At 41.1% G+C, this 26,823-nt stretch overlaps 1 protein-coding gene across 2 annotated transcripts in view; it reads right to left on the bottom strand.

Annotated features, from left to right (window-relative positions):
* LOC111868598 (FACT complex subunit spt16) overlaps positions 1-26,823 on the bottom strand; it is a 38,921-nt gene that overhangs the window by 5,234 nt on the left and 6,864 nt on the right. For both annotated transcript variants that reach the window (XM_023859386.2, XM_023859387.2), the window contains exons 6-18: positions 22,512-22,778; positions 21,997-22,332; positions 20,262-20,435; positions 17,030-17,228; positions 14,271-14,469; positions 12,828-13,066; positions 10,811-10,953; positions 10,321-10,635; positions 8,960-9,129; positions 7,410-7,593; positions 6,391-6,466; positions 4,947-5,124; positions 1,170-1,256 (exon numbers count right to left, since the gene is read on the bottom strand). In XM_023859386.2, the coding sequence (XP_023715154.1) occupies positions 1,170-1,256; positions 4,947-5,124; positions 6,391-6,466; positions 7,410-7,593; positions 8,960-9,129; positions 10,321-10,635; positions 10,811-10,953; positions 12,828-13,066; positions 14,271-14,469; positions 17,030-17,228; positions 20,262-20,435; positions 21,997-22,332; positions 22,512-22,778 (2,567 nt within the window). The remainder of the gene's footprint in view (positions 1-1,169; positions 1,257-4,946; positions 5,125-6,390; positions 6,467-7,409; positions 7,594-8,959; positions 9,130-10,320; positions 10,636-10,810; positions 10,954-12,827; positions 13,067-14,270; positions 14,470-17,029; positions 17,229-20,261; positions 20,436-21,996; positions 22,333-22,511; positions 22,779-26,823) is intronic.

The raw sequence follows: 26,823 nt of genomic DNA, 5'->3' as shown, positions 1-26,823 counted from the left end.
GACAACACATGAACAGCGATAAAAACAAGAAGTGGCCGCTGCAGCACCGTAGATATAGGGCATGTACCCTGAAAAATTTTAATTTGAAAAAGAAAGAGAACAAAGATCTTATAGACATTTTAACTTGAATTAAGGTTTAAAAAGTGCTAATTTAAAAATCAAATCGACGCGTGTAGATTAACAAAGATTTTATACAATTAGAAAGACTGGGATTTTTACATTTTTAACAAGCAGTGTAACAGTTACGTGAGTGATACACACCTGATGATGGCCATTTAGGGCCGAAACATGTAGTGTGGAGGAGGAAAAAGAAGTAAAAACTACAATAAAATTGTTGCACTTAAGACGGTATTTGTCCATATATATTGTGTGAGTGTAACAGGATGCTGAAATATAATATTGAAAAGGTATAAATTTCCAGGTAGAGATCAAATTTTGGCACAACTGATTCAAGCAGGAGGTGAAACATTATAGTCTGAGATCCATAAATTCATTAATTCTGTCTGGAGTAAAGAAGAACTGCCTAATAAGTGGAAGGAGTCGATTACTGTACCAATTCACAAGGACGATAAAACTGACATTTGTAATCCTGCCTTAAATTTTATCTGCCCACCCAGGGATAATTTCTGTGACTTTTCCTACTCCCCACCAATCCACACCTTCTATACAAGTTCTCTTCAACATATCAGATGCTTCTCTTCCCCCCCCCCAAAAAAAAACTACATTTCTGTTGCATTTCCCACTGGATATTCCCTGATATCCATCCGCTGAGATGTAGGTACTGGTAAGGGCCACAGAGTATTCAGTTTTCCTTGAAGATGGAGCTGGATTTCTGGCATGCTGACAATAGAGCCCACCTAAACATGCCACCTTTACCCACAAACAGCATCACCATCGTCATCATCACTTTTACCTTACAAGAAACCATCTGTAAACATACGAGTAAAACAGCAGCACTGCTAGATCATGACGGTGAAGAAGGAAAAAGAGGGTGGTGAGGAAAAGGAGACAAACACTTGCAGTACAGGCCACACCTACATAACTGCTTCCATTGCTTCTGCTTTCAAGACATTAATGTTGCAAACAAGATAAGAAGGGGATCCCTGTACAGTGTTACTAGGTAGAGATGTACTGCAGTTAACTGAAGTACAGGAGACATCAGTACACACCTGTGTTTAGCATCAGATTTGTTGCTGCTCTTGTGGTTGTCCTTGTGATTTGAACTACTGCTGTTCTTTTTGTGCTTGGAGGAGTGCCTGCAGACAATACAAATATTCATTACAGGTTGAAAGAAAGTCTGGGAGTCAATATATTATCTTAAGCGGAAAAGTAAAATTGAATATAGCTGTAGGTTACTCCCACATTCCTACTTTGAAAGCTGCTGAAGCTGACACCCTGCACAGAAGACATACAGTTCACATCATGACTTTCTCGCATGCAGGAAACAACAGCAGTATAGACATGTGCTAACACTCTCATAAGGTAAAAGTAAGGTAAATCTATCCCTGAAGCAGGCCATGAAGGCCCATAGGGTTGTGAGAAGTCCAGGTTCCCACATTTTCTAGGCAATCGGCTCACAGATGGTGGTGAGGTTGTCAGCCTTACATGCCAACTGCCCTTTACACCCAGGAAGATTCCTGGTATTCATTTCTATCAGAGGCTGAGTAGACCCCAGGGCTATAGTGCGGCTGGAAGGATTGGGTCAATTGAAAAATCCTATGACCTCATCGGGAATCGAACCTTGACCTTCCAGCTTGTAGCATAGTGCCTCAATCAACTACGTTACTGCATGCTCTGGCCCAATAGGCCAAACAGTGGCCGCCCATTGGGTCAATCCCAGTTGGACTCCACCCCCCACTAAGCTAATTAAAAAAAATACTGCATGCCCTGCTAACATTCTCACAAACCCAGAAAAAAAACAATGGTAAATTGCCAAAATGACTAAAAAATTGTACTCTAACTTTTGTCCCATCCTGTATGTCTTCTAATACAATGGCTTTGGGGGAAAGTAAATATATGTACTTAAAAATGTGAGTATACATCGGCTTGCATAAGGTGCAGGACAAAGCCACGTGCCCAGCTTGATCAAGTATGACACATCCTACTCACCAAATAAACAATTCCTTCATCACAAAGTCTTCTGGAATACAGTTTTTCTTGTTTTTGTTTTCCTAGCTTAATACTAACTATTAACGACTCAGAAATGAGGAAAAGAAACATTTTTTAAAAAAGTGTCTGAGATTATCTATCCACATGTGGCAGTGACAATAGTGGTACCATATTCATTTGGAAAAGTGTTGTAATCTATACAATTAAACCATTTCCTTTTTCCTTTCTCTTCCTTGACAACTGACATGAAAGAAAATGTACAATTAGTAGGTGAGGTGGGGTGGGGTGGGGTGAGGTGAGGTGAGTTGGGTTGGAGTGGAGTGGAGTGGAAGGGGGACGCACAATAGATCAACAAATGGTCGCAGTGCATGGGGAAACCCACCCCCTCCAAATAATAATAATAGTTGGCGAGTGAGTTAGAGGACTGCTGCGGTTCTGTCCTTGTAAGCTGTTGCAGTTAGAAGCTGCTGTCTGAGGCAGAGGGACAGTTCAGGAACCCAGAAGAAGGGGAATGTCTGGCGTTGCAAGCCGTTACCAGAGACTGGTGAAGACATAGTAGCCTGAAAAGACCTACATGTGTTGTAGTGAACTGCAGAGTGTGAATTAGCAACAGGGCTACAGCTACTTGTAGTTACAAGTTGTGTGTATTACCAATCCAAACCCTGTCTATAATCACACTGCATAAAAAACGTGACAATAAAATTTTGCACTGGCAGTGACACACCAATGCATCTGTTCATAAAAGTGTAGGAACTTCTTATTTTGTAATGAATCCATCTGGTTAAGAGAAACAGTTAATCACCCACAATGCATGTATTTATGAAATAAAGTCTGTCATGTATGGTTAGGTAATATATCCTTCAACACAACAAGGAAAAATGGTACTACAATTAAAATCAATATTTGAATTTTATTGTTTACCGCTGCATGTTTCGGCCCTCATGGGACCATTATCAGGCAGTGTATATAATAAATAGGATGAAGTTAACTGAAATCGCAATATGGATCCATGTTGTGGTGCAATGAATCCCTATTATAAAAGCTGTAAAAGTTTTAGAAAATTATGCCTTGTGTTATGATGAAAATTACAATATAGAATAACATTAGAGTATGCCAGAATTTGTATTTAAAATATTGGTGGAAGTAACAAAAAAAGTATGTCATCTTATATATCTAATCAATCCTAACAAATCTCTTTAAGAACTGAAGCTGCATTGCATATTTATGTATGCTTGTCTTATTTTTGTATCAGCATGAAGATATTATTTGCCCAAACACAGCCTATGAGATGTCTACACACACCCACAGCCCTCCAGTAATGCACTGCCCAGATGTTCCACCCTCCCTGTCTTAATGATATTTCTTTTGTTCCTCGCGAAGATAATGCAAGTTGTGCTTCAGAGAGTGGGCAGAATGACTGCTGAGCGTGAAAGTTGCTGCAGCACTGTTTCATTTCATTCTTGACCCTCCAAGAGAGCACAGACAAAAACATATTTCCATAAAACATTTTATATCATCAATCAATAACAGCTTGAGGATCACAAATGCTGTGATGAAAAACATTACAAAGTGCTGCTAAGCTCACTCACCACTCCATTCAAAAAGCAGATGCTATAAAGCCACTCTTTAGACTTTCAATATACTGCACCTTTACTGCCTGGTGCCAAGAGGGACTGATCTGTACTCAATAACATGGAAATTGAAAGTATGTGGCAGAGGGAAACTTTCATAAAAATAATCCGTTATAGTTTGTGGGACTCCAATGTCAAATGTGTCATATGTTGAGTGCCATACTGTATTGTCAGTTTGTACTGTCTTATGTTCAGCTGTAAGTAATGGGTAGAAATTTGGAAGTGTCTAACACAGGAAAATATGACAATCACACAGCTGGGAATTCAAAATATGCTAAAATAAAAAGAGACTGTAATTCTCTCTCACACAAATTGCCTCCTCTTCCATACTGTGCAGCTGTAATTTCATTATCCTAAAGTAAATGTGTAATATTATGCTTTGGAAACTACTGCTAATATTCCAAACACATCTTCCAGCAAGAAACTTTTGGTTAAAGTGCCCAAATTATGTGAGGAAACACAGTAAACATTTTATAAGGTAAGAAGTGCAATCAGTATAGCAACTGGCTACGGGCTGGACGACCGAGGGGTCAAGAATTTTCTTCATGTCATCCAGACCAGCCCTGGGGTCCACCCAACCTCCTATCCAATGTGTACCAGGGACTCTTTCCCCAGGGGTAAAGCGGCTGGGTCGTGAAACTGACTACTCACCTCCAGTTAGTGCTGAGGTCAAGGAAAATGTGGATCTATACATTCACTCTCCCATACACCTTCATGGCGTAGCACTTAATTAGTTAAGCACAGGGTTAGCTTAAAGTAAAAGGCAAGGTAAAGCTGTCCCTGTGCTTCACTAATTACGCACTATGCCATGAAGGTATATGGGGGAATGGATGTATAGATCCATATTTTGACCTCGTCACTAGCTGGAGGTGAGTGGTCAGCTTCACGTCCTGGCCACTTTACCCCTGGTGCCCATTGGACAGGACACTGGGTGGGCCCCAGAGTCAGTCTGGATGACATGGAGAAGAGAGAATTCTTGACCCTACCAGGACTCGAACTCTGACCCCTCAGTTGTCCAGTCTGTAGCCAGTCGTTATATGTACTGACTGGGCCATCCTAGCTCCTAAACACATTTAAAAGGACATCAAAATTTAAAAGCCTGTTAAAGCATATGATTATTATACATCTATGCTTGCCACACCATAAAATCAACTTGCTACATATAAAAAGAGTGCATTTCTTCCAAAAATTATTGGAGATGCTAACCTGTCTTGGTCAGAATCTTTTCGTCCTCTGTAACTCCCAGGTCGTTTTCCTTTTCCTTTCTTGTCTGAACCAGCATATTCATCTTGGAAGTCACTGCGTTCCTTATCTGCCTCAGCTGCCTCTCGCTCCAGATCTGACCAGTCCTTACCCGACTCTTCTGAACTTGCCAGCTCTTCCTCTGGGCAACACACATATACACATGAATGATGATGCATTTGTCTGTTCACCCAGTACTGACAGGCCATTTACATATGCCACAGTTTGCACAGCAATGGTAACAATTTTGCAGAATTTACGAGTATTCATTGTTCAAAACGGTTACCATTCCTGTGCAAACTGACTCCATATTGCTTCAAACTATTTCATCAGCATCATAGTATCAAAGAAACAGTTCAGCTGCACCAGGTTCTCATAACACACAGCAGGCAAAAAATTAATTCCATCATCACCCTTATTTTTGAAGGAGAATGCCAGTGTCTGCTGCAGACACTGTTCCATGATTTAAATAGAAACGTCATATACCAAAGATTTCAACCTACAACTATAATATTTATTGACTTAATCATACTGCATCCATAACAGAATAAGAATTATATGAGAGAAGCTTAGAAATCAAGGAGTGCCTATCTTCCTGTGTTTTTGTGAACAACACAAACTATTCAGAGCTACTACCTGAAGAGCTACCAATTCACCACCACCACCACCACCTGTCTTCACAACTCTGTAAATGGTATGCCTAGCTGTAAAAGATTTCAGACTTCAGTGGTGGCAACATGTATTTATCTGTCACACTATACATTGTCACATCCCAGAAGACTGTAATCCTAGCTTAAATGCGCACTACAGACACTTCAAAACAAATGTATACAATCAGTTATTCAGCATAGAGGGGGTGGGTATCCCAATGCACCGCGACTAACAGTCTATTGTACGTCCCCCTTTAATTTCTGTCGCCATACCCTTCCGATATTGGTGCCTGTTATCTCCCCTTTCTGCCAGCAAGGTCGGCCCTCTACTGACAGTGGTACCCGATTACTCTCCCTTTTCTGTCAGCGAGGCCGGCCCTCTACTGGCATTGGTACCCGATACCTTCCCCATCTACCGGAGGCATTGGAAACTACTTGGCCGGGAAACTTTTTGCCTAATTTTGCTCAGAGGTCTCCTAGAGACATGAGCATCTTTTACGTGCCGTAAATCTACGACACGGGACCCACAGCTTAAAGTCCCTCCTGGAGGACTTGTTCCCTTAATTTTTCCACCCTTTAGAATTCCACGACCTCCGCAGGGTTTGAACCCACGTAACTTGAGTCATGAGGTGGGAACATTACCCCTAGGCTACGGAGGCCACTATACAATCATCTAACAATAAGATCCACAGCAAATAAGTCTGACAGTTCATTAGCTACATGTTTAAACACAATAAATGCAAAAAGGCACACCTTACCTTCACTCTCACTGTCTTCTGAGTATTCTGAGTAATCCGAGTCATCGTCTGACTCTTCAGAGTAAACATCTGATGGCTGAAAGAAAAAAATATCTTACTGGAGGAGCAACATCCACAGTTTGTTAAAAGGTTCTAATTGAAAACAACTTTAAATAAACTGCAGCATAGATGGCCTCCCAGTGCTCCAAACACCATGAAATACTGGGTGTAATTGAAAGGTACAGTCAAACTTTGTACAAAAGTTTCACATACCAAAACAAGAAAAAATGTCCATATCAACATGCATCTGGAAACAATTTGCATGTTATATGAAGAAGTCAATAAATAGGTCATAAACGGAAGTAAAACAGCTGCAATGGATATAATAGGTTTTCTCATTAGGTAGCAGCACAGTGCAGCTTCCAGAGAAAAACTGTTTATGTAACCACAAGTAACCTGAGACAGACAGGGTTGTTATTTGACAGAAAAAGGACTCAAAATGTCAAGTGCTCACCAAAGAAAAACCGAGTGAAATCGGTGCTGGGCTTGAACATTCTCCTCAAAAATTCATCTGACATCTTCCATAGAAGACTGGGGATATAAACTTAAAGATTCTAAGTCTGAAGTAGTTTGCCCTATTTCTGAGAGAACTTCGAACTGTGAATGTAGCAATTTTGTGTGTGTCCAGGGAATGTGTGCATAATATAAGAATTATTTCTGGCATCTGCTATGATATGTATCAGGTGTGCTTGTTTTTTCTTGGCTTAGAAACTTGTTGATTATATTCTGGGCCCAAATATACATAGGAAGAGCCCCTCCCTGACCTGAGCAGCAGAACAACTTGTGGTCAACTTCCAAATAACCTCAATATATTAGTACACTAATTGCAACACCCATTTCAATCTACTGTTCTACTGTCCATGGCACTTCAAAGGGTTACAGACAGACATCAATATCTGTTTCTGTCTCCACTGAAAACTGATCAGACCAAAAACTATGCTCTTCATATCAATTTGCTACCCTGGTTATACTATTTCAACCTCATAAGCATCATCCTCTTCTTCTTCTTCCACTTCTTCAGCATTGTTTTCATCGTCACTTTCAGGATCCAGAAAAGTCCATCCACCATTCTCGAAGAACCCTTCAGGATCATCGGTGATAGTCTTCATTATCTTGGTCCAGTTCAAAGACTGTATACCCTCTGAGTAGCGAATGTCACATGAGCTGTAATCAGGAGCAAGAGAACAGATCATTAAAATTATTCACTAATTATACAAATGAAGGCACACACAATGGCATCTCAGCTTAGCAGGCTCAAACATTTCACTCGCCTTACTATCAGTATAGATCATATTAACCTCTTTCCAATGACTAGCAGAAACTCCCTGTTTAAACTTAACAAATTTACAGTTTAGACATCAAAGTTTACTTCTGGGTTTCCTACATTTATAAAATAATATAGTACAACCCATTTTTTTTAAATAATGGGTGTATGATGTGATGATACTATAATTTTGCCTGTGGTTCTGTATGGGTGTGAAACTTGGTCTCTGACATTAAGGGAGGAAAACAGACAGAGGGTGTTTGAGAACAGTGTTTTGAGAATATTTAGACCAAAGAGGGATGAAGTGACAGGGGGTTGGAGAAAACTCCATAATGAGGAGCTTCATAATTTGTACTCTTCTCAAAGTATAATTAGAATGATCAAGTCGAGGAGGATGAGGTGGGCAGGTCATGTAGCACGAATGGGGGAGACGAGGAATGTGTATAGGATATTGGTGGGAAAGCCAGAAGGAAAGAGACCACAGGGAAGACCAAGGCGTAGGTGGGTGGACAATATTAGAATGGATCTTAGAGAGGATGGGATGGTATGGATTGGATAGATCTGGCTCAGGATGGGGACTGGTGGAGGGCTCTTGCGAACACGGCAATGAACCTTCCGGTTCCATAAAATGCTGGGAAATTCTTGAGTAGCTGCAGAATTGGCAGCTCCTCCAGAAGGGCTCAGCTCCGTGAGTAAGTAAATACAACCCATTTAAGCAGACACTAAAAGGTTAAGAGAATTTGCTCCTAAAACTTTCCCATATAATTTATGTATATTCATTTTCCTTTCTAACATGTTTCATTTCTAGAATGTCACACCTAAAATGCAGCAAGTAACAAGTACCATAACTTTTGTGTTTTATATTTTAGCTAAGCTGTTTGCTACTTGCTTGGCTTACTCTTCGACCCTGAAGATTGGGATAGTATGATCCTTGAAATGTTGAACTTCTATCAGACAACTTAGCATCACACCGCAGAATATACAGTGTCCTTCAGCCTCTGAAATGTTGAAAATCGACTCTGCCTTGGTACAGCTGACTGTATAAGATACATGTGCATGTCTATATAAAAGTTCACATGTACATCAATGGAAGATTGCTGGATACCATTTGTTGCTTCTTAAGGCCACCAGTTATCATCCCTCCAACAGCCACAGCATCACACAGTGGCCAATAATTTCAGCACCTAGTAAGCATGTATTTATTTTAAAATGTAGCCATTAAGTTGCTAGAGTAGAATACAAACAAAAGCATAATGCGTTACTTACTTCAGCCATTCCTTCACGTGATCAAGCATGTTCATGGGAATAGCATTAACCATGGATACTTTGCGATGGTAATCTTTGAAGACAAAGATCATGTCAAAGTTCTTCAGATGAAACTGCACACGTTCAAAATGTACCAGCTCAACATCTTCGAGGGTGATAACAAATGGAGGCTGTTAACAGAATATATACAAAAAAATTACAGGAAGTCAACAGAGAGGAGCTTCCACATACAGCATAAGGGACAACGTTTATCTACAATACACACACTCAATTTCTCTGAGTCTTCCCCCCCCCCTCCATGTCAACCCAAAAATTAGGATCACAGCATCTGGCAAATTTTAAGCTAACAGGACATTACATGCAACAAGCCATCCTCTCACTTGATTGAGATGTGGTCCACAGGCAGTCACGCGTTTATGAGAAAACTAACCTCCACTGACCACTGCCAAGTCTAGAAAAAGCCTGGATATCAAATGCGTTTGTTTATATCCTAAATTACACCAGATCACTCACGAATCATACACAATGAACAGTGAGGAAAAATGACAATTTATAGTTAAACTCATGAAATAAATCATGCACTTTAATATTTCTAGTAGATTAGGCCTATGGTATGATAATTGTGTATCCAGCTGGGGGTATGTACCTTTCAGTAACTATGAGAATAAACTGATATTTCCATGACTCCAGGTATGAAAACCATACCATCAGAGGTCATGGCATGTTTGTAATTCCACCTTCTGCTTTTCTGAATACAACTGTGACATGCATATCAGCTATGCTGGTGGAAGGGGCCCTGGTGTCGACACAGTCCCGAAATTGTGAACAGTAACAGACCAACAAGTACGAGATTTTCTGTGACGCCAAATTATTCAAAAACATAAACAACATGACAGATTCATATCTATACTTTTAATTTGATGGCTATAACCAATGAATCACTGGTGCCAAGTGTGTGAAATCTGGTTTGAATATATATCAGAAACATAACTCTCATCAGCATGTGTGCCTTCAGCTTTTAGGGCCAGGCCACACAGAACACCGACCATTTCCCAGTGTTTCAGTGAACCTTGCAGTTGCCATCTTCAGGTTTCGGAGAGGTTCTGTAGTAATTACACAGCTCTCGCATTAGAAAGTGAGTCACAGTTAAGGCAGTGACTGGATGAATGGCACGATGCTAACCATGGAGGTTAAATATGGCAAATGACATGTGATCAGAGTCTGTGTTACTGAGAAGTATGCTTTGAAATGAGTCATCAAATAGTGTAATTATAAGCTCACAGTTTGTGCCAGCCTCAATACAAATTTATACCCTGATGCTGGCACCAGTGACAGCTAGTAATATGATGCAGTTTACTCACCCACTCTGTTAGATTTACAAGACAACCACTGGTCGGTTGTAACTGCACAGTGCTGCGAAAGGGAGCACCAGGGAAGCCAAGTTCTCTGAATGGAGTATCAAACTCAATTTCCTGCTTGGTCATGACCTCCACCTTCTCGCAGAAACTCTTGAATGCTGTTTTCAGTTTGTGCCGCAGCTCTCTCTCAGACTGCTCTGCGGCTAAGTCATCTCGATCGTGCATATGCTGATGTTTCCCTAAGTCCGTGGTTATTTCACCAACTTCAGTGTAAAACTGCACATCAACATGTTTCTTCTTGCCAAACATGATAGCATGCTGTAGGAGAAAGTTACAAACACAACATTATATGCAAATGTTTGGGTCCTATTGTTGGAATTATAATCTGTTGCTCATCAATTAAGCACCATTACGTATAAACACTAAATGAGAACTTCAACCAGAAAAATAAAACTGCTGGAATAATACTCAAAAGTACTCCGTGAAATCCCACCTTGAGATGAAAATGAAGCAGGATAATCATTTCTCCATCACATGGCTGAAAGAATGCATTCTTGATGTTGTTGTACAAGATATCTACTTTGTCGCCCCGTACTGACGTGTACCGAAACCCATTTACATGTGCTTCCAATGATCCTGTAGACACACCATATAATTAAGATTTTTTTTTTTAATTTCTTGAGGTGGGGTGAGGCTGAGTCCACTTGGTATGTCAGCCATTAATTTCCTTACTGTACCAGCCCCGGATGATAGGTGAATGTGGAGCATTTGCTGGAATCAAGACTGGCAGGGGAAATGGTGGGAAGCCGGTGGACTAACCACCTGAGCTATGGCACAGCCCCTATAATTAAGATTACTACCTTCCACAATGCTGTGTGGTCTGGTAAAGTTCACCAATGTTTTGGAGGAATTCACTGCCTCCATTTCTGAGGTCAAAGAGATCACCAGGCAAATAGCTGGCAAGAAGCAGATGGGAAGCTTCTGTCAAATCAGGATGTTCCTCTGAAACACCAGTGACTCGCTATCGAACTCCATGGCATTACATCTCATAAGAAGTTCACAGTTACCACTGTGAGAAGCTCAACAATACAGCATAAAATTATTTCAGGAACTGGGAAGTTTTGGATTTATAACAGACACATTCTCTCACTTTGCAATTGTGGAGATACAGTAGAAGTAAAGGTAAAATTGTCCCTGTACTTATCTAAGTATGCACTACGCCATGAAGGTGTATACGGGAGTGGATGTATAGACCCACTTTTCTTGGCCTCAGCACCAGTTGGAGGTGGGTGGTTAGCTTCACACCCTGGCTGCTTTACCCATGGGGAAAGAGCCCCCGGTACCCACTGGATAGGAGGTTGGGTGGACCCCAGAGCTGGTCTGAACATGGAGGTCATCCAGCCTGTATAGAGTCGCTATACCGACACAAAAGAGTCTGTTTGAATTATCTGTTGTTTTCTGTTCTGTACTGTTTCTAGGAATATTTCAAAACAAATGATAAAGACTGGAGGGGAAGAAATGAAAATCTGTAATGATTAGCTTACAAAGTGGTGTGCTTATCATTTTGATCATAAATACTCTGAAAATTACTCTCATCCTGAAGAACGCACTTTAGTTAAATAGAGGTCTGCCTCAAATACAAGTTTTAAACCCATTTATGATTCTGTATTGTACTCTTTGTATAAAAATATAACCTCTCTGTGCTGCTTCCTACTGCAGACTGAAGAGACAACAACCAACGATATTATGACACATAGCCTTACCAATCGCCAATATGTACAGTTGTCAGCAGCTGCTGAGTGACACATGAGTATTGCAGTAGAGGCTTTGGGTGTGACTGGATTCCTCACTCCCATTCATTTTTTAATTATATGAGAAAACTTTAACTTGTTAACATGAGCTAATATACATTAAACTGTGGCCTTCCAGGGCATCCTTATATACCACAAGGGTCACCACAAAATTAAAAGTAATTATTTACAATGAACTTTTGGAAAATCAGTAAGATTTGATATAGGTGCTTTTGGAACATGTAACTGTAGCCAGCAAAATATCCAAAATTTTTTCACAACTGCGCGTGAACATATTATAGATTAATGTAAGTGCAGAAAGACTGCAAAGCTAGTTAGGTTTGTACAGCCTGACACAGATACCTGCAACACCAGCTGACTGGCAGAAATGGGGACAGGGTGTGCACTAATTCATGTTTGGTTTTAAGGGGTTAACAATATTACAAAATGTGATATACAGTGAAACCCTTATTTAAGGTTACTTTTAGGAGCACCAGTGGATTTGAATAGTGAACTGGCTTGGATCACTTATGAGCATTCAATGAGGGAAAATCCTAAACTGAGGAACTGTACATGATGTTCCACAAGACTGTATATACCGACAAGGAAAGGCGCCACACCCTACACAAAAAGAGACATTTCTCCCAAGGTCTTACACACACAAACCTTTTCCTTAAGCTGATAAAACAAAGCTTCAATACAAACAGAATGTATAATTACCTGTCATACGCTTAGTAACAATGTTTGGTCGAATATACAAGTCTTTGAGTTTTGGGTTGCCTTTGTTTTGGGACATCACAAGTGTATCTTGTTTCACAAGATCTTCTTTCTCACGTTCTTCTGCCTCGCGGTTCTTAAATTTCTTCTGCACTTCCTTAATGAGACGGAAGGCAGTGTTCAAGTTTGACGATGGTGCTGACAGCTCGCCAGGTTCCTTTACATTTGTGCTACGGTATGTTCTGCAGATAAAGAAAGACATATACCCTGAAGATGTTCAACGTTATAACAGAGAGAACAGCTACACACAAAGCACAAAAGGATAGACCAACACATCAACAAAAGCATACACCAAACACATGCATAACAATGGCATGATAATCTAAAGTAAAGTATTTTATAAGCATTTTACATTAAAATGAAAAGCACAAGTCTAATAACACAGAGCAGGTTCCTTCAATCCAACATCTTATACACATGATGATGGCCAGTTAGGCTAAAACATGTATTGTACAGTAATAAGAGATGAAGATGCTCCTGTGTGAATGTTAATATATCGATGAAGACAGACAAAGATGGCGAGGAGTGAGAACACAATGTTAGATGCTGCAGCATAATACTGTGACATAACTGACATGAGAGCCGTTACTAGGTTACAGCACAGTAAACAACTTATCGGCTAACAATAATTGCACACACAACAGTGGAACATGTCACATCTGCATCTGCAGTGACATCATGCAAGAATATGAGAGCTAAGGGAAGTGGTGTTGCCATGCAGTCCGGCACCAGTGTCTTACATCACCATCCATATCCTCTGCTCTCTGAAGCAGTGTCTGAACTTCCCACTGGTATGTGAATATCAGAAGTATATTGACAATAAATATATGAAATTTCTAATGGACTACACGATTAACCAGTGATCATACATCTGAGTTCAAGTTCCAGATGGATTGTACCTATATTCTGAACTTTCAAGCGAATAAGTTAAAGCATCCTTAAACAAAAATTCATACATGTAGAAATAATAAATGCAAATAAAATTAAGGCAATGCATTAACAATATTTAAATATACTTAACATATACTTTCCATGCTGTATAATTTATGAACAGATATATTAACTATGCTCATTCTTGTTCATTCCACAGCTCAGGCAGTAAGGTACCACCAGCTTCTCACTCCAGAGGTCTGATTTCAATAGTAGGGCAGTGAATATGAGATTTGTTGTGGACCAAGTGGAAATGGGGCAGGTTTTTCTCTCCAGAAATGCTAGATAGTAGTTTAATATCACGGGCAGGCATAACAGGCCCATCTGCATCTACAGCATCAAGAGATCTGCTCTCACCCAACTTCTACAGCTAAGCAAATAAGCCCATTAATGGCAGTGAAATATGGCCCTAATGTACTTATGCCCATACAAATGAATGACAAAAACAGAACTTACACTTCTTTAACAAAGGTTGCATCAGGCTGCGGATATGAACCGCCTTCATTGCGTCCCATAGTAGCTCCTGGATGGAAGAAGTTCACTCGCAGATACGTGTAATCACCTTCTACAGACTGAGATATGTTCTTGATGGTGGAAATGTGAAATGGGACGGCAATTCCAAACACAGGCAGTATAACAGTTTCATACTTTCGGTCTGTCAGAAAAAGAGACCACAGAGTCAATTAGTGGAAAAATGTGAAATGTTAAATCCCACAGCTCCAGGCCTATATTGCTGGTAACTCATCATATGACAAAACGATTGATACAAACTCTGTGACGGTACTGAATACAATAGGGGGTCGAACATAGGGAGTCTCACAGAGAATAACAACTTCCCTTCCCCACCTCCTTCCTCTTTCCTGCAAGTGCCATCATTGATTATTGAGAAGGACTCAAACTGTGTTCACACACAAAATATAAAAGCAAAGTAATGAAACAAGATACTGCCAAACAAACTTCGTGGCCTGTAGTCTGCAAGCAAACTTTACGACCAACTGACCACTGCTTGTCGGCGTTGTACCATACTGCAAATGCTGTCCAACAGCATCCGCTGCTTGTGCAGCTGGTAGGGTCTGTGCAAGCAGGAACGAAGCAGACTGCAGTATTACGAGAAATATGGAGACAGTGAGTATAGGAGGATGGACAATCTGAGTGCGTGATAGTAAATTACATGATCAATAAGGGACTATGCAGGTACACAAAAATACTAAATGCTGCAACTGGTATACATGCTAGTTTTTGACACTGCACGCACATGATGACTGTCAATCAGCCACTGCACATAAATTAAGATGCATGTTATAGTAGTGGCATATGAACTGTGTGAGAGCCCATAACTGTTTATCAAATGGCACATTTATGCTACCACACTCATTATGAAAATAGCCCTGCAAAAGATCTGCCCCATTCACAGTTCCCACTCTTAACAGTCACAAACCAAGACTGCAAAATTAATTTTGCCCATAGATAATCATATACAAAAGGAACAATGTTATGCCTGCCCAGGCTCAGTAGATACCATATTCTCTCTTTGTTCCTCAGCATCATAAACAATGTTAAAGAAGTTGATCCATACTACCTTCCTACTTAGCTTTTTGATGAGCTTCTGGCTTCACAAAGCCGTATGATTTCAAGTTTCATATTCAGGTCTAAGCTCTTCACTTGCAGTCAGCACAAGCCAAAACACAGCAAATGTCTGATGTGTCAAAACCTTAAACATATACAGGGTGTCCCAGGAGGAATGTGCCAAACTTCGGGAGGGTGTTCCTTATGTTAAAGTATGCCGATATAACCCAAAACACCTATGTCCAAAGTTGAACGGTTACGGAGATAATGGCCCAAGAAAAGTGTGGTCTTCTGGCAGGTCCAAGCACTGTACCTCGCTGTACCTCTCAGCTGAGAGCCCTTATCTATGTTTGTCCTTGAGTGCGATGATACTCCCTAGCCGTGCTTATGTAGTTGGCTCATACCAGAACGCGCAGTCAGCACGTTACGTCATCGCTCGCCAGTCATGTGTTATGTATACTGCTTGGAAACCTAAGGACAATTATGACATGGCGAGCGAGTATTTTGTACTTCAATTTTATGGCTTTCCGTCACTCACAAGTTGGTTTGATGTTACGTACATTATTAACATTACAGAATCCACATATTCCTGCCAGTTTTAATATGTATTTTGTAATCAACAAGTGTGTAACCCCGGTCAAAGTTTGACACTTCTCGGGCCATTATCTCCGTAACTGTTCAACTTTGGACATAGGTGTTTTGGGTTATATCGGCATACTTTAACATAAGGAACACCCTCCCGAAGTTTGGCACATTCCTCCTGGGACACCCTGTATTTGTGTAGTTCTGTACTGTGCCATTAGCATTCCACTCAAGCCAGGGCATGTTCATGTGTGACAAGGAGGGGGATACCACATATTGCAGCAGACATCTTGACATAACATTCTCACTGCCTAAAACTTAGCAGGAGTAAGTAAACTGTTCGAGATTCTGAAATCCAGACTTTCTCCTATACAAGGGTGGGCATGGATGGCTGGAGGGGGAGGGGGTTAATGGTACCTTTATGAACTGCTAGACAATACAACTTTAAAAGCAAAATGGTAGGTATAGAACGGTGAGAAATTTACAAGCGAACAACAACAGCTGAGAGCTGGAATAGCACAGTCGGTATAGTGACTGACTATAGAGTGGTCGACCAAGGGGTCAGAGTTCGAGTCCCAGTGAGGACAAGAAATTGCCCTTCTTTATGTTGTCCAAACCAACTCTGGGGTCCACCCAACCTCCTATCTGATGGGTATCTGGGGCTCTTTTCCCAAGGGGAAAGAGGCCGGGGCATGAAGCTGACCACTCACCTCCAACTAGTTCCGAAGTCAAGAAAACGTGGGTCCATACATCCACTCCCCATACCTCTTCATGACATAGCACTTAATTAGTTAAGCACAGAGACAACTTTAACTTTACCAGCAATGGCTAATTAAGAATCCGTCTCATGATAAATGACAAAAACGCCCTTGTTTAAGCAATGGTTCTCTACATTTATAATGTTAAGAAACTGACAGTTCCAGTACTTTTTATAACTATAATGATGCACCTCGAACTGTGGGACTGTGACTAAGCAAATGGTGTGAAGTGATAGGAAGCTGTATTGTTGCAGCCCTGATAAAATTTGGTATAAGCAAAATGTAGCTAAAAACATGCAGATCACTTACCAACAAAGATTTTCAGATCACGCACCTCCACTTCTCGAGGCATTTGTCCGTGAGTCTTGTAGCTCACTGTCGACTTTCGTACCTTTTCTTTTTCCCTGCCATCTGATTGCTGAGCTAACCTCTGTTTAGCAGCCTCATTCAGTGCCTCAGCCAGCTCCTTCTGGTGCTGCTTGCGTTTCTCTTCTGAAGAGTGTTCAGACTACAGAAAGAAAGATCATCCTTCACACACAATGTTGAAATCTTATATTGTGTTCTTACACACTGCCATCTTTGTGCAACTTCATCGATATATTAATATCCACACTTCATCATCTTCTCTTCTCATTATACAGCACTACTATACTACCACAGTCAATAAGTTCACGGACTGGATGCAAAGCGTTGTTGCAGTGCATTACAGTGAATAGGTTGAGGCATGATATGGTGACCTGTCAGTTCACCTCTCATCACAGTAAGAGGCAGTTGTGTGCAGACAGTGTAAGCAGAACTACTCTCTATTGTGAACTGCAGTTAAATGCAAGTGGCGGAAATCGAAAATGTGGCAGTTTCAACAACGGGCAAACATCAAGTTCTGCCAAAAATTAGGCAAATCCCCTAGCGAAACGTTTAGAGTAGGAATAATTGCTGTTGCTACATGACAACACCCCTGCACATAGCTCTGTTATTGTCCAAGAGGAACTGGCAAGGCAACAGGTCACCGTTTTGCCACACCCTCCGTACCCACCTGATCTCGCACCATGCGATTTCCTTCTCTTTCACCGCTTGAAGGCAAAGCTACGTGGTTGTACATTTCAGTCATCTGAGGAGGTCATCAATGCTACAAGAGACGCCGTATGGGAATTTCCTGCCAATATGTTTCAGCAATGTTTTCGGCAGCTATATCAGCGTTGACAGGCTTGCATACAGGGCAACTGCAACTATTTTGAGGGCCGATGTGGATCTGTGTAAGTGTACGTGAATACCTTGTAATATGATGCAATAAAACCACAGTCCACGAACTTAATGACTCTACCACGTATTTCATTTGCCAATCACAGGGGCCACACAGTCTAAGGCATGAACTGTTTTTACTCACTCGAATGCTGGGATTGCGGGTTTAAATCCCACTCAAGGCATGGCTGTCTACTGTGTGCATCTACTCTGTGTTTGTGTTGTTCTGTGTGTAGATAAGAGGCCTTGTGATGGACTGATCCCCTATCCAAGGAATCCTACAGACTGTGTATCCCACTCAAGGCATGGCTGTCTACTGTGTGCATCTACTCTGTGTTTGTGTTGTTCTGTGTGTAGATAAGAGGCCTTGTGATGGACTGATCCCCTATCCAAGGAATCCTACAGACTGTGTATCCCACTCAAGGCATGGCTGTCTACTGTGTGCATCTACTCTGTGTTTGTGTTGTTCTGTGTGTAGATAAGAGGCCTTGTGATGGACTGATCCCCTATCCAAGGAATCCTACAGACTGTGTATAAGATCAAGAAACTGAAAAATTGTCCAAGGCCTAACAATGATGATGATAATAATAATACATGTTTCGTTCTAACTGGCCATCATCAGGTGTAGATGATGATGGATTCACAGAACCTGCTGCTGTTGTTAAGCTATTCTGCTTTTCATTCTGATGTAAAATGAGCAGCAGGTTCCTTTAATTCAACATCTTATACACCTGATGATGGCCAGTTAGAACAAAACATGTAGCGCTGTATAATGAGCAGAGAAGGCACTTATGTGTGAATATTAATATATTGACACAGTTGCACAAAGATGGTAACAGGTAAGAACACAAAGTTATAATACACAGAGTAACAGGATGCTGCAGTATATTACTGAAATCTTACAGCTGTGACATGAGGAACTATACAGAAATATTCTGTATTAAACAGCAATTACTTAATCACTTATGGAGCTGAGCCCTTCTTGAGGAGCTGCCAATTCTACAACTACTCAAGCAATTAAACAGCAATTAGGATGAAAAAATGTTCGCAAGACCTTCCACGTCCCCCCTCTCCCCGGAATAAGTTAAAGGATTTATTTTTTGCTCACTGTCACCACTTCACTGTATTTAATATCAAAAGATTTAGAACACATATAGACATAACCTAACAGAACAGCAGTACTGAGCCAAATAAAATTAACCTTTTGACGTGGTCATTTAAATTCCGCGGCCGCGGCTCCTGCGGTAATATATTCAGCCGGCCATTTAAATTTTGCTCGAAAATTATTTATTCATCATTGTTCTTAAATTCTATGAGATAGGAACATGAAACTTTCACTAAAATGATCTTAAATGGTGGTTTTATAACCTTACCTTATAATATGAACCCCCTTTATATCTTCAATGGAAGCATGTTATTTAGTATTTGAGCAGAGAATGGTACGCCTTGAAGGATGAAACTTTCACTAAAATGATCTTAAAAGTTGGTTTTATAACCTTGCCTTATAATATGAGCACCCGGTATCTCGGCTATGTATGCAGGTGACGCCTTGAAGCATTAGTCTAAACACAGAGCTGGCTCTCGAAACGACCACCAAGGTCAGTACGATAAAATGGCGTCAACTGGAGCGATAATGAGTACTTTTCCCTCCCCCACACACATCCGTATCGTCTCAGGGGGTGACCACAGTGTTCTGCCTTAAATTGTGGCGTATTTCTAAGAAATGGGTGCTATGTACTGTGCGAAAGCAATCGATTTTACGAGAATAACATTTTGGACAACCCTCTTCTAAGAATTCCAATGGAATGTGTTTGTGTGGCCAGCTCAGGGCAATATGATATTATATACAACAGCACACATCACCTCTCTGGTGTTTATTACTTCACAAGCAAAGCAAATACGCCATTGAGTGACGAAACCGCTACAAGAAGCAACACGAATTTGCTGCAAGACAGGCATATGTAACGACGACTTATCTCAGCTAAACTCGTTGGCTTAGTATACTCTGTTCTTGTGACAACAGGCCAGCGAAAAATCTAACAATCTACAGCAAAACCATCAATTATTATGGGCGTTATAACATAGGTGTGCAGCTGGACGAACCATACACGACGAACCCCCCCAGACGATTTAAATCCCTGACGAAACAGACACGACGAACCACGGCAACGGGTTAAATACTTGATTTACCGACCTATCTTTTCTTTGTGTCATTTATAACCCTTCACATTTACCTTAAGACCCAAAACACAAAACTACGCTGCACCCTTATATGACATTATTAAAGTAAAGTTCTGCTTACCCGTAACTTGGATTCCAACACAGCAGTCCGTTTACCACGACCCAGTATTTGTGGTTCTTTGAGCGACTTTTCTTTTTCTTCCTCTTCCTCTTCCTCTTCTCCCTCAACCTTCAGGAAAATGCCAATATTCTTAATCTTCTTTTTTGACGGAGTCAGAATAGTTGCTGGTTGTTCCTATAATGGATATGTACAAGTTGCACTATGAAGTTTGAAATCATGTCCAGAGTGTGGTTCTTATTCAGGCATGGGTGGTATCCACATGTACAAGGTAGAAAGAAACATTACTTTAGTATCACATTATTCAAAATACTGTGAATTTCAAATTACTACAGTTCCCAAACCAACATTATGCTATTTTATAAATGCTTAAAATTTGACGACTAATGGAAATGTACATAGTAACTGAAGTGTGAATTAAGTTCATGAATAATTTAGTCTGAAAATATTGCAGCATGTAGACTTGTTGCTAGGTAATGGCCCATACACACACAACACAGGAACATGTCACGTCCACGGTGATGTCATGCAACAAAATGGAGCACTCTGGGAAGTGGTGTTGCTACATGGTCCAGCACCAGGTGGACAGTGAGCATGTGATACTACATCAACACAATAAGAGTGTTTTCTATCGGGTCTGCTCTGAGGCTGTCACTCGACCGACCGAATTGAGTTGAGTTAGTTGAGTGGAGTCTAGAGTTGACAGTTGTGGGACAGTCGCCAGCCGGTAATAACATGAGCACAGAAGCAGAGGGTATTGTTGGAAGCCATTACCAGACAACTGGTGAACATATAGCTGACTGAAGAGACTTAAGTGTGTGCTGTAGAGAAGTGCAGAGTGTGAATTAGTGATGGCACTATAGTTATGATCCATAAGTGTTCAATAAATGTAATTACCAATCCAAACTACCACTGCTGTCACTCATACACATGAAAATATGGTTTTCTGCGATTAAATCCTTGAACAGCATTAATGGATCGGTCTCACTCAGACCCAGTGGTTTCTGGACAGTAGGAAGTGTGCTCTGCACCCTTGCTTTTGTGTGTGCTTGTGTGAGCATGCATGTGTGTGTATTTCATTGTTAAAAAAAGAGCATCTGTAGGTAATCCTTTCCCTTCATTAATTACAACCACCACCACCACCACCACCTCATTTTACTAAGTCCACATAAAAACAGCAGCTGACAGAGATGTAAAATAAACAAAGAACCAGGTTCCCATTTAGATTTTAAATTACCTTCCAAACTCACGGTACAAAACAATCCACACTTTCACAGGTTTTATCATTCTCATTTCCCTGACTTTACACTTGCCTTTATTTTATTTTTATTTTAGGTAGTCCATCAAAGAGTGTAAAAATGAGGTTTCACTGCATTCGGCCCTTTGACTTTCCAAATAACATGGTCACTCCTATATCCAAGCCCCATTGCTTACCAGTGTTCGGTCCAGACCGCTACCTCCAACTAAAGTCAGACAGTCACAGACTGTGACAAGACAAAATACTTCTCTTTCATAACAAACAATTTCTTCCTCTTTCACTAAATGGGCCTTGCTTCAATTCTCGATGTATACAGAGATCAATTCCTATTCATTTCTTTATTGTGAAATACTGCAAACCACTAGTGGATTGCTAAAAGTGGTTGGACTAATGCGTAAGCCAATAGCACAAGTGCTGTGAGTGACTGTTACAAAAGAAATACACTACCAGCAAATGTTACAAATTTGTTTAGCCACTTACAACATTAACTTGAACAGTGTCGCCAATGAAGAGAGCGTATACTTTGCCCTCCTTATCAGAAGCTTCCTTATTTGTTAGCCCAGACAGCCCAACATTCACATTGAACACCATGTCTTTGCGGGCACAAACAGTTGTTTTGGGACCAATAACAAGAGAACTCTCCCGAAATTCAATTCCTGTAGCAAATCCAAAGTTTTTTGTAAGGTTTGCCACGAGATCTGGCTTCTCTTTCTCTGCATACTTGACGCCAGCCTGATACACAACGTTCAGAGCTGTGCCATCTACCAACACTTTCAGCAATTCTTCTTCAAGAGCAATAAGGAAATTGTAGTTTTCCTGCAACATAACAACAAACAGATAAACGTTTTGATTACATATTGCTGCAGGAGAAACATATGCATTATGGAGGCTTTAATTCTCAAGTGGTAAGGGTGGAGAAGGGCACAAACTGTGATGGGACAATCAGTGAAGATGAAGAAATACTGAAGGAAAGAATATACTGTATCAAGCTCAACCTGAATGGCATCTGTGGGATTGACCAGAAGAGTTCGCACAATGTTGGAGCAGTATGACTTGTATCTCGCACCAAGCGAGCAAACGATAGCTCCAAAGTGCAGGACATTCTTGTCGCTGACAACACTGAATTTCAGATTGTAGTTCCCACCACTCTGGATGATAGCAGGGTAACACATATCCAGCTGACTGGTGTCCACCCCGGTCACATACTTCTTGTCTGTTATGGCAGACTCCACCCCTTCTGCAAGCTTGGCATGTTTAACTTTCTGCAAAAGAACACAGCAAGATTTCATCACCTCACAGCAACATATTCCCCACTTGAAGCAGTGAATTTAAATGTATGTATAGCACAACATTTCTGATGCACTCACTATGTTATTGCCTCTGGATTTTGAAAATACCTTTCATCTTACTATCTGAAAACTGTTAACACTTATGGAAGAAATGTCCTAGATCATACAGACTGGAAAATTACAACTATGATACACTCTTCACTGTTGGTTTATACTTATACAAATTGGCAAGAAGTCAAAACTACATACTGAATGAATAAACAAATCAATATTATGGCCTCACTGTTCAGCGTTATTATACAGACTAAAAGAAGATCAATACAAATTGTTTAATATATGCCTCAAAGTCCTACTGTAATAGAGCATAACATCAAAAGAATAAACAGCCTCAACATCTCACAACCCTATGGACCGCCACAGCCTGTTACAGGGATACCTTACTTTAAACAATTCTAACACGCTGAAACAAACATTTCCCTTAACGGTACATTCTGTGCTTTGGTGTGACAGGCCCATATTTCTTTGGGGAGGGTGGACATGCTGTGACAGTAAACTCTGGATGCTATGTTCACATGCTGCATAATTTCCTTGCACCACAAATCAGCAGACTTGGAATTATTCAACAAACTATCTAGTTTCAACAAGATAGGGCCATTGCTCACACTGAGAGAGCTTCCATAATAGTCGTGCTAGAAATGTTTCCTCGGCTTGTCATTTCACAGTGCAATGATCTCCCGGGGCTTGCTCGGTCACCTGGCTTGAGCATATGCGATTACTTCCTTTGGGGCATTCATCAACAGACTATGTACAGTTCATAAATGGAAAGCTGCAACTGAACATGAAATCACAGCAATGTTCCCCGACATGGTAAGACGCTAAATGAACAACTTCAAGACGAGGCTGCAAGAATGCTTATAAAGAGAAGCATCTGGATGGTGTAATTCTCAAGACAAAATGGGCTGGCAGTTATACACATAAAATGACATACATAGTTATGTATTATGACAAACAAAATAAGTAAATAAATACAAAATTAACTCCATTATACTAATTTACAAACCAACAGGTTTCCCTGCAGGACCCTGTAGAATATGCCAACAAATTTTTATACAGCTCCCTAATATCAACTTCACAAAAAGTTCATTCAGCAGTTCCTGAGAGGTTTCATGCATACAGATGAGATGAAGTGAACTTAACGGGTGCTCTGTAGGGTTCAAATATGCCTAAAGAGAGCTTTTTCATCTATAGTGCTGAGTAGAGCAGTAATTTGCTACTGGTCTCGCCAGCACAGTCATTCTTGGTTTCAGGCCCTGTCAAGACCCATAACATTTTTGTTCATTCCATGACCACTTCTGTTTCAAAATTGGGCCTCCTCTCTAACAAGAGGAGGGGTTTGACTACTGCAGTCAACTACCATTGGCCCAGCTCTGGTACTGATCCAGCCTGGTAATTTGCTGCTGACCCTTGTCAACAGTCATTCCTCACTTCGTGCCCTGCAGGATCAATAATCACGTCTTCCTGTCTCATGACTGGACATGGTCTGGTACTCTGCTGCTGGCCATTGCCAGCACACTCACTATTAGTTCTAAGTACTGTGTGACTCATGACCAAACTTTGCTGTCTCATGACTCTGGGAGTCATGCCCCATCACACTGCCACTAACTGGGTTGGGTAAATCACTGCTGGCCCTCACCAGCACACTCATTTTTGCTTCTGAGTCCCTTAGCACTCACAACCACATTTTACTCTCTCAACTCTGGGAGTCATCCAGCTAACCACAGACTGCTACTCACTGGCCCTATTGGTCCTTCATATGTAACTCTGGGGCAGACCAGACATAAAATGCTGCCTTCAGCAGTTCTTCTACTGTTGTGTGAATATTCACTGCCACAGAAATGTGCTTTAACAAGCTGTTGCCTAGCAATGGAGGTTTCCCTGGCTCTCCCCTGATTCCTCTATTCTGGCTTTTAGGCATCATGGCTCATTGCTTCCTCCTCAAGGCTATGTTGTCCCAAGCCCTGTCTGCCTTGAGGAGGCCTCCTTGTTACATCCACAATTACCCTTGTGAATATTACTGTGACGTCACATTAGCTCTGATACTCTTCTTCCATTTTGCAAGTCATCCAGCCTTCTTTCCCTTTAGAATTGGCCTTGCCTTGCTGTAGTCCGACTGCTCCCTCCTTAGGGCTGTCCATTCCATCCACCACGGTCCCCTTGGGGTGCACTTCCATCAGCGTGCTTCCGTGGCCAGCAGTCTCCAACCATTTTAATAGGCACCTCCTTTGTGGCCTGGACCAACATTCTTGCCCCACATACTCCAGCTCAATAGGCAGCCCTGGAACCCATCCCTGCAAGGCTATCCATCACCTCCATGAGGCCTTCCAGCCAAACCAAAAGTATACTAGCACACCAAGTCACTGCCACTCAGATATTATGAACACGGACACATCCCACTACATCGCCCACTCACATCACAGATGCAACGTGGGCCTGCAAGACATCCTGTCCCAGGATATACCCATCAGTGATCTCAGAAATGAACATCCAAGACATCAGTGGGTGCCATCCCCATGTCAACCATACTAACACTTCTTTCAAGGTGGGGGAAGGTCTTCCCTGATGCCAGCTGCAGGAGTCAGTCATGAGACTCTTCATGTCCCCCGCAAGGTCAGTTCCAACCAAACAATCCACAATAAACTGCAACTTCTGTCACCACTTGCCACATCTCAGTGACTACACACAGGGTTAAATTTACTGGATGCTTATTACATGTAACTACAAATAACTACAGCACATCTCAAGTCTTTCCAGTTTGCTATGTCTCCACATATTTGTTGCTTGGTACCGGCCTCCAACAGTCAGGATTCTCCCTACTGCATCCATGCTCAACTGCTACCTCTCAACAGCTGATGGTCTTGGTCACTGATCCTCCCTATATAACTCTGCGGTGGAGTGAATGAAGAACACTGTTCCACTAGCATTTTGCACGTACTCATTGCCACAGAAACGTGTTCTAACAAGCCACTCACTGCCTAGCAACAGACATTCAAGTGGTGGTGCTCCAACTTGACTATTCTAGTTTTCAGGCATGTCACAATATCAATCTCTACAACCTATGGACCAATAAATTATGAAAACATGAGGTACTATTACACTTGAGACTTGTACATGCACGAAACCCAAGCTACAGACCCGGTGATTCTGATAACTTAATGCAGTATGCCTATGGTCATTCAAGTATATGTACAAGGTCTTCATATCTAGATATTAATGGGAGACTTCTGGGGTTCCCATTTCACCCATAAGGTATAACATCTGTCCAGTGCTCATTTAAGTAACACACTATTCTGAGGGAACCTAACCCCCAACTTGAACAAGGGTTTATTGCACATGTAAAACCTGAATGTTCCATGCCAGCTTGGGTATTAAAACAAGATAAAAAATTACATTAACTCTTTGACTGGCGCAAAGGGTATTTAAATCCCACCCGTCCTGGCAGGCCCTTTAAACCTTATGTCACTAAAATTCATGTAGTTACTTTTTCCTAAACAACTTCTACAAAAATTGGTTTTTAAAAACGAAATTTTCAGGAACTAATTAAAATACAATATTTTATGCAATAAATGCCTTTCCATACCTCTTTATTAGTTTTTCTTCGTGTGATAAACATTGAAACATGAAAGTTTGCAGAGAGCCACACCACAGCCTGCACACATGATACTTGTTTCTTTTCTAATCTTGTGCTTAGCACTCACGCGACACTTTCTCAGGGCACCATTCTTCTTGTTACTGGGAGGAACATGGACCATTTTGTGAATTTTCAAGCCACCCTCTAGACGATTTACTGGCTCTTTCACTGGTGGTCTTTTCAAGGTCGAGGGCGGATGCGTGACTGCACTCGAGTCTGACGCAATAGATTCGTCATCCACTTCATTCCTTGACTCTTCTCCCTCTCCACACTGTTTGTTTGGTTCAGTCATTTTTCTATACAGTCCAATATAAAATCTTTGAATCTGTA

Source organism: Cryptotermes secundus, unplaced genomic scaffold (genome assembly GCF_002891405.2).
Source record: "Cryptotermes secundus unplaced genomic scaffold, Csec_1.0 scaffold610, whole genome shotgun sequence".
NCBI classification, from domain to species: Eukaryota; Metazoa; Arthropoda; class Insecta; order Blattodea; family Kalotermitidae; genus Cryptotermes; species Cryptotermes secundus.
Note: the sequence above shows the minus strand (reverse complement) of the source record. Positions and strands in the feature narration are given on the sequence as shown.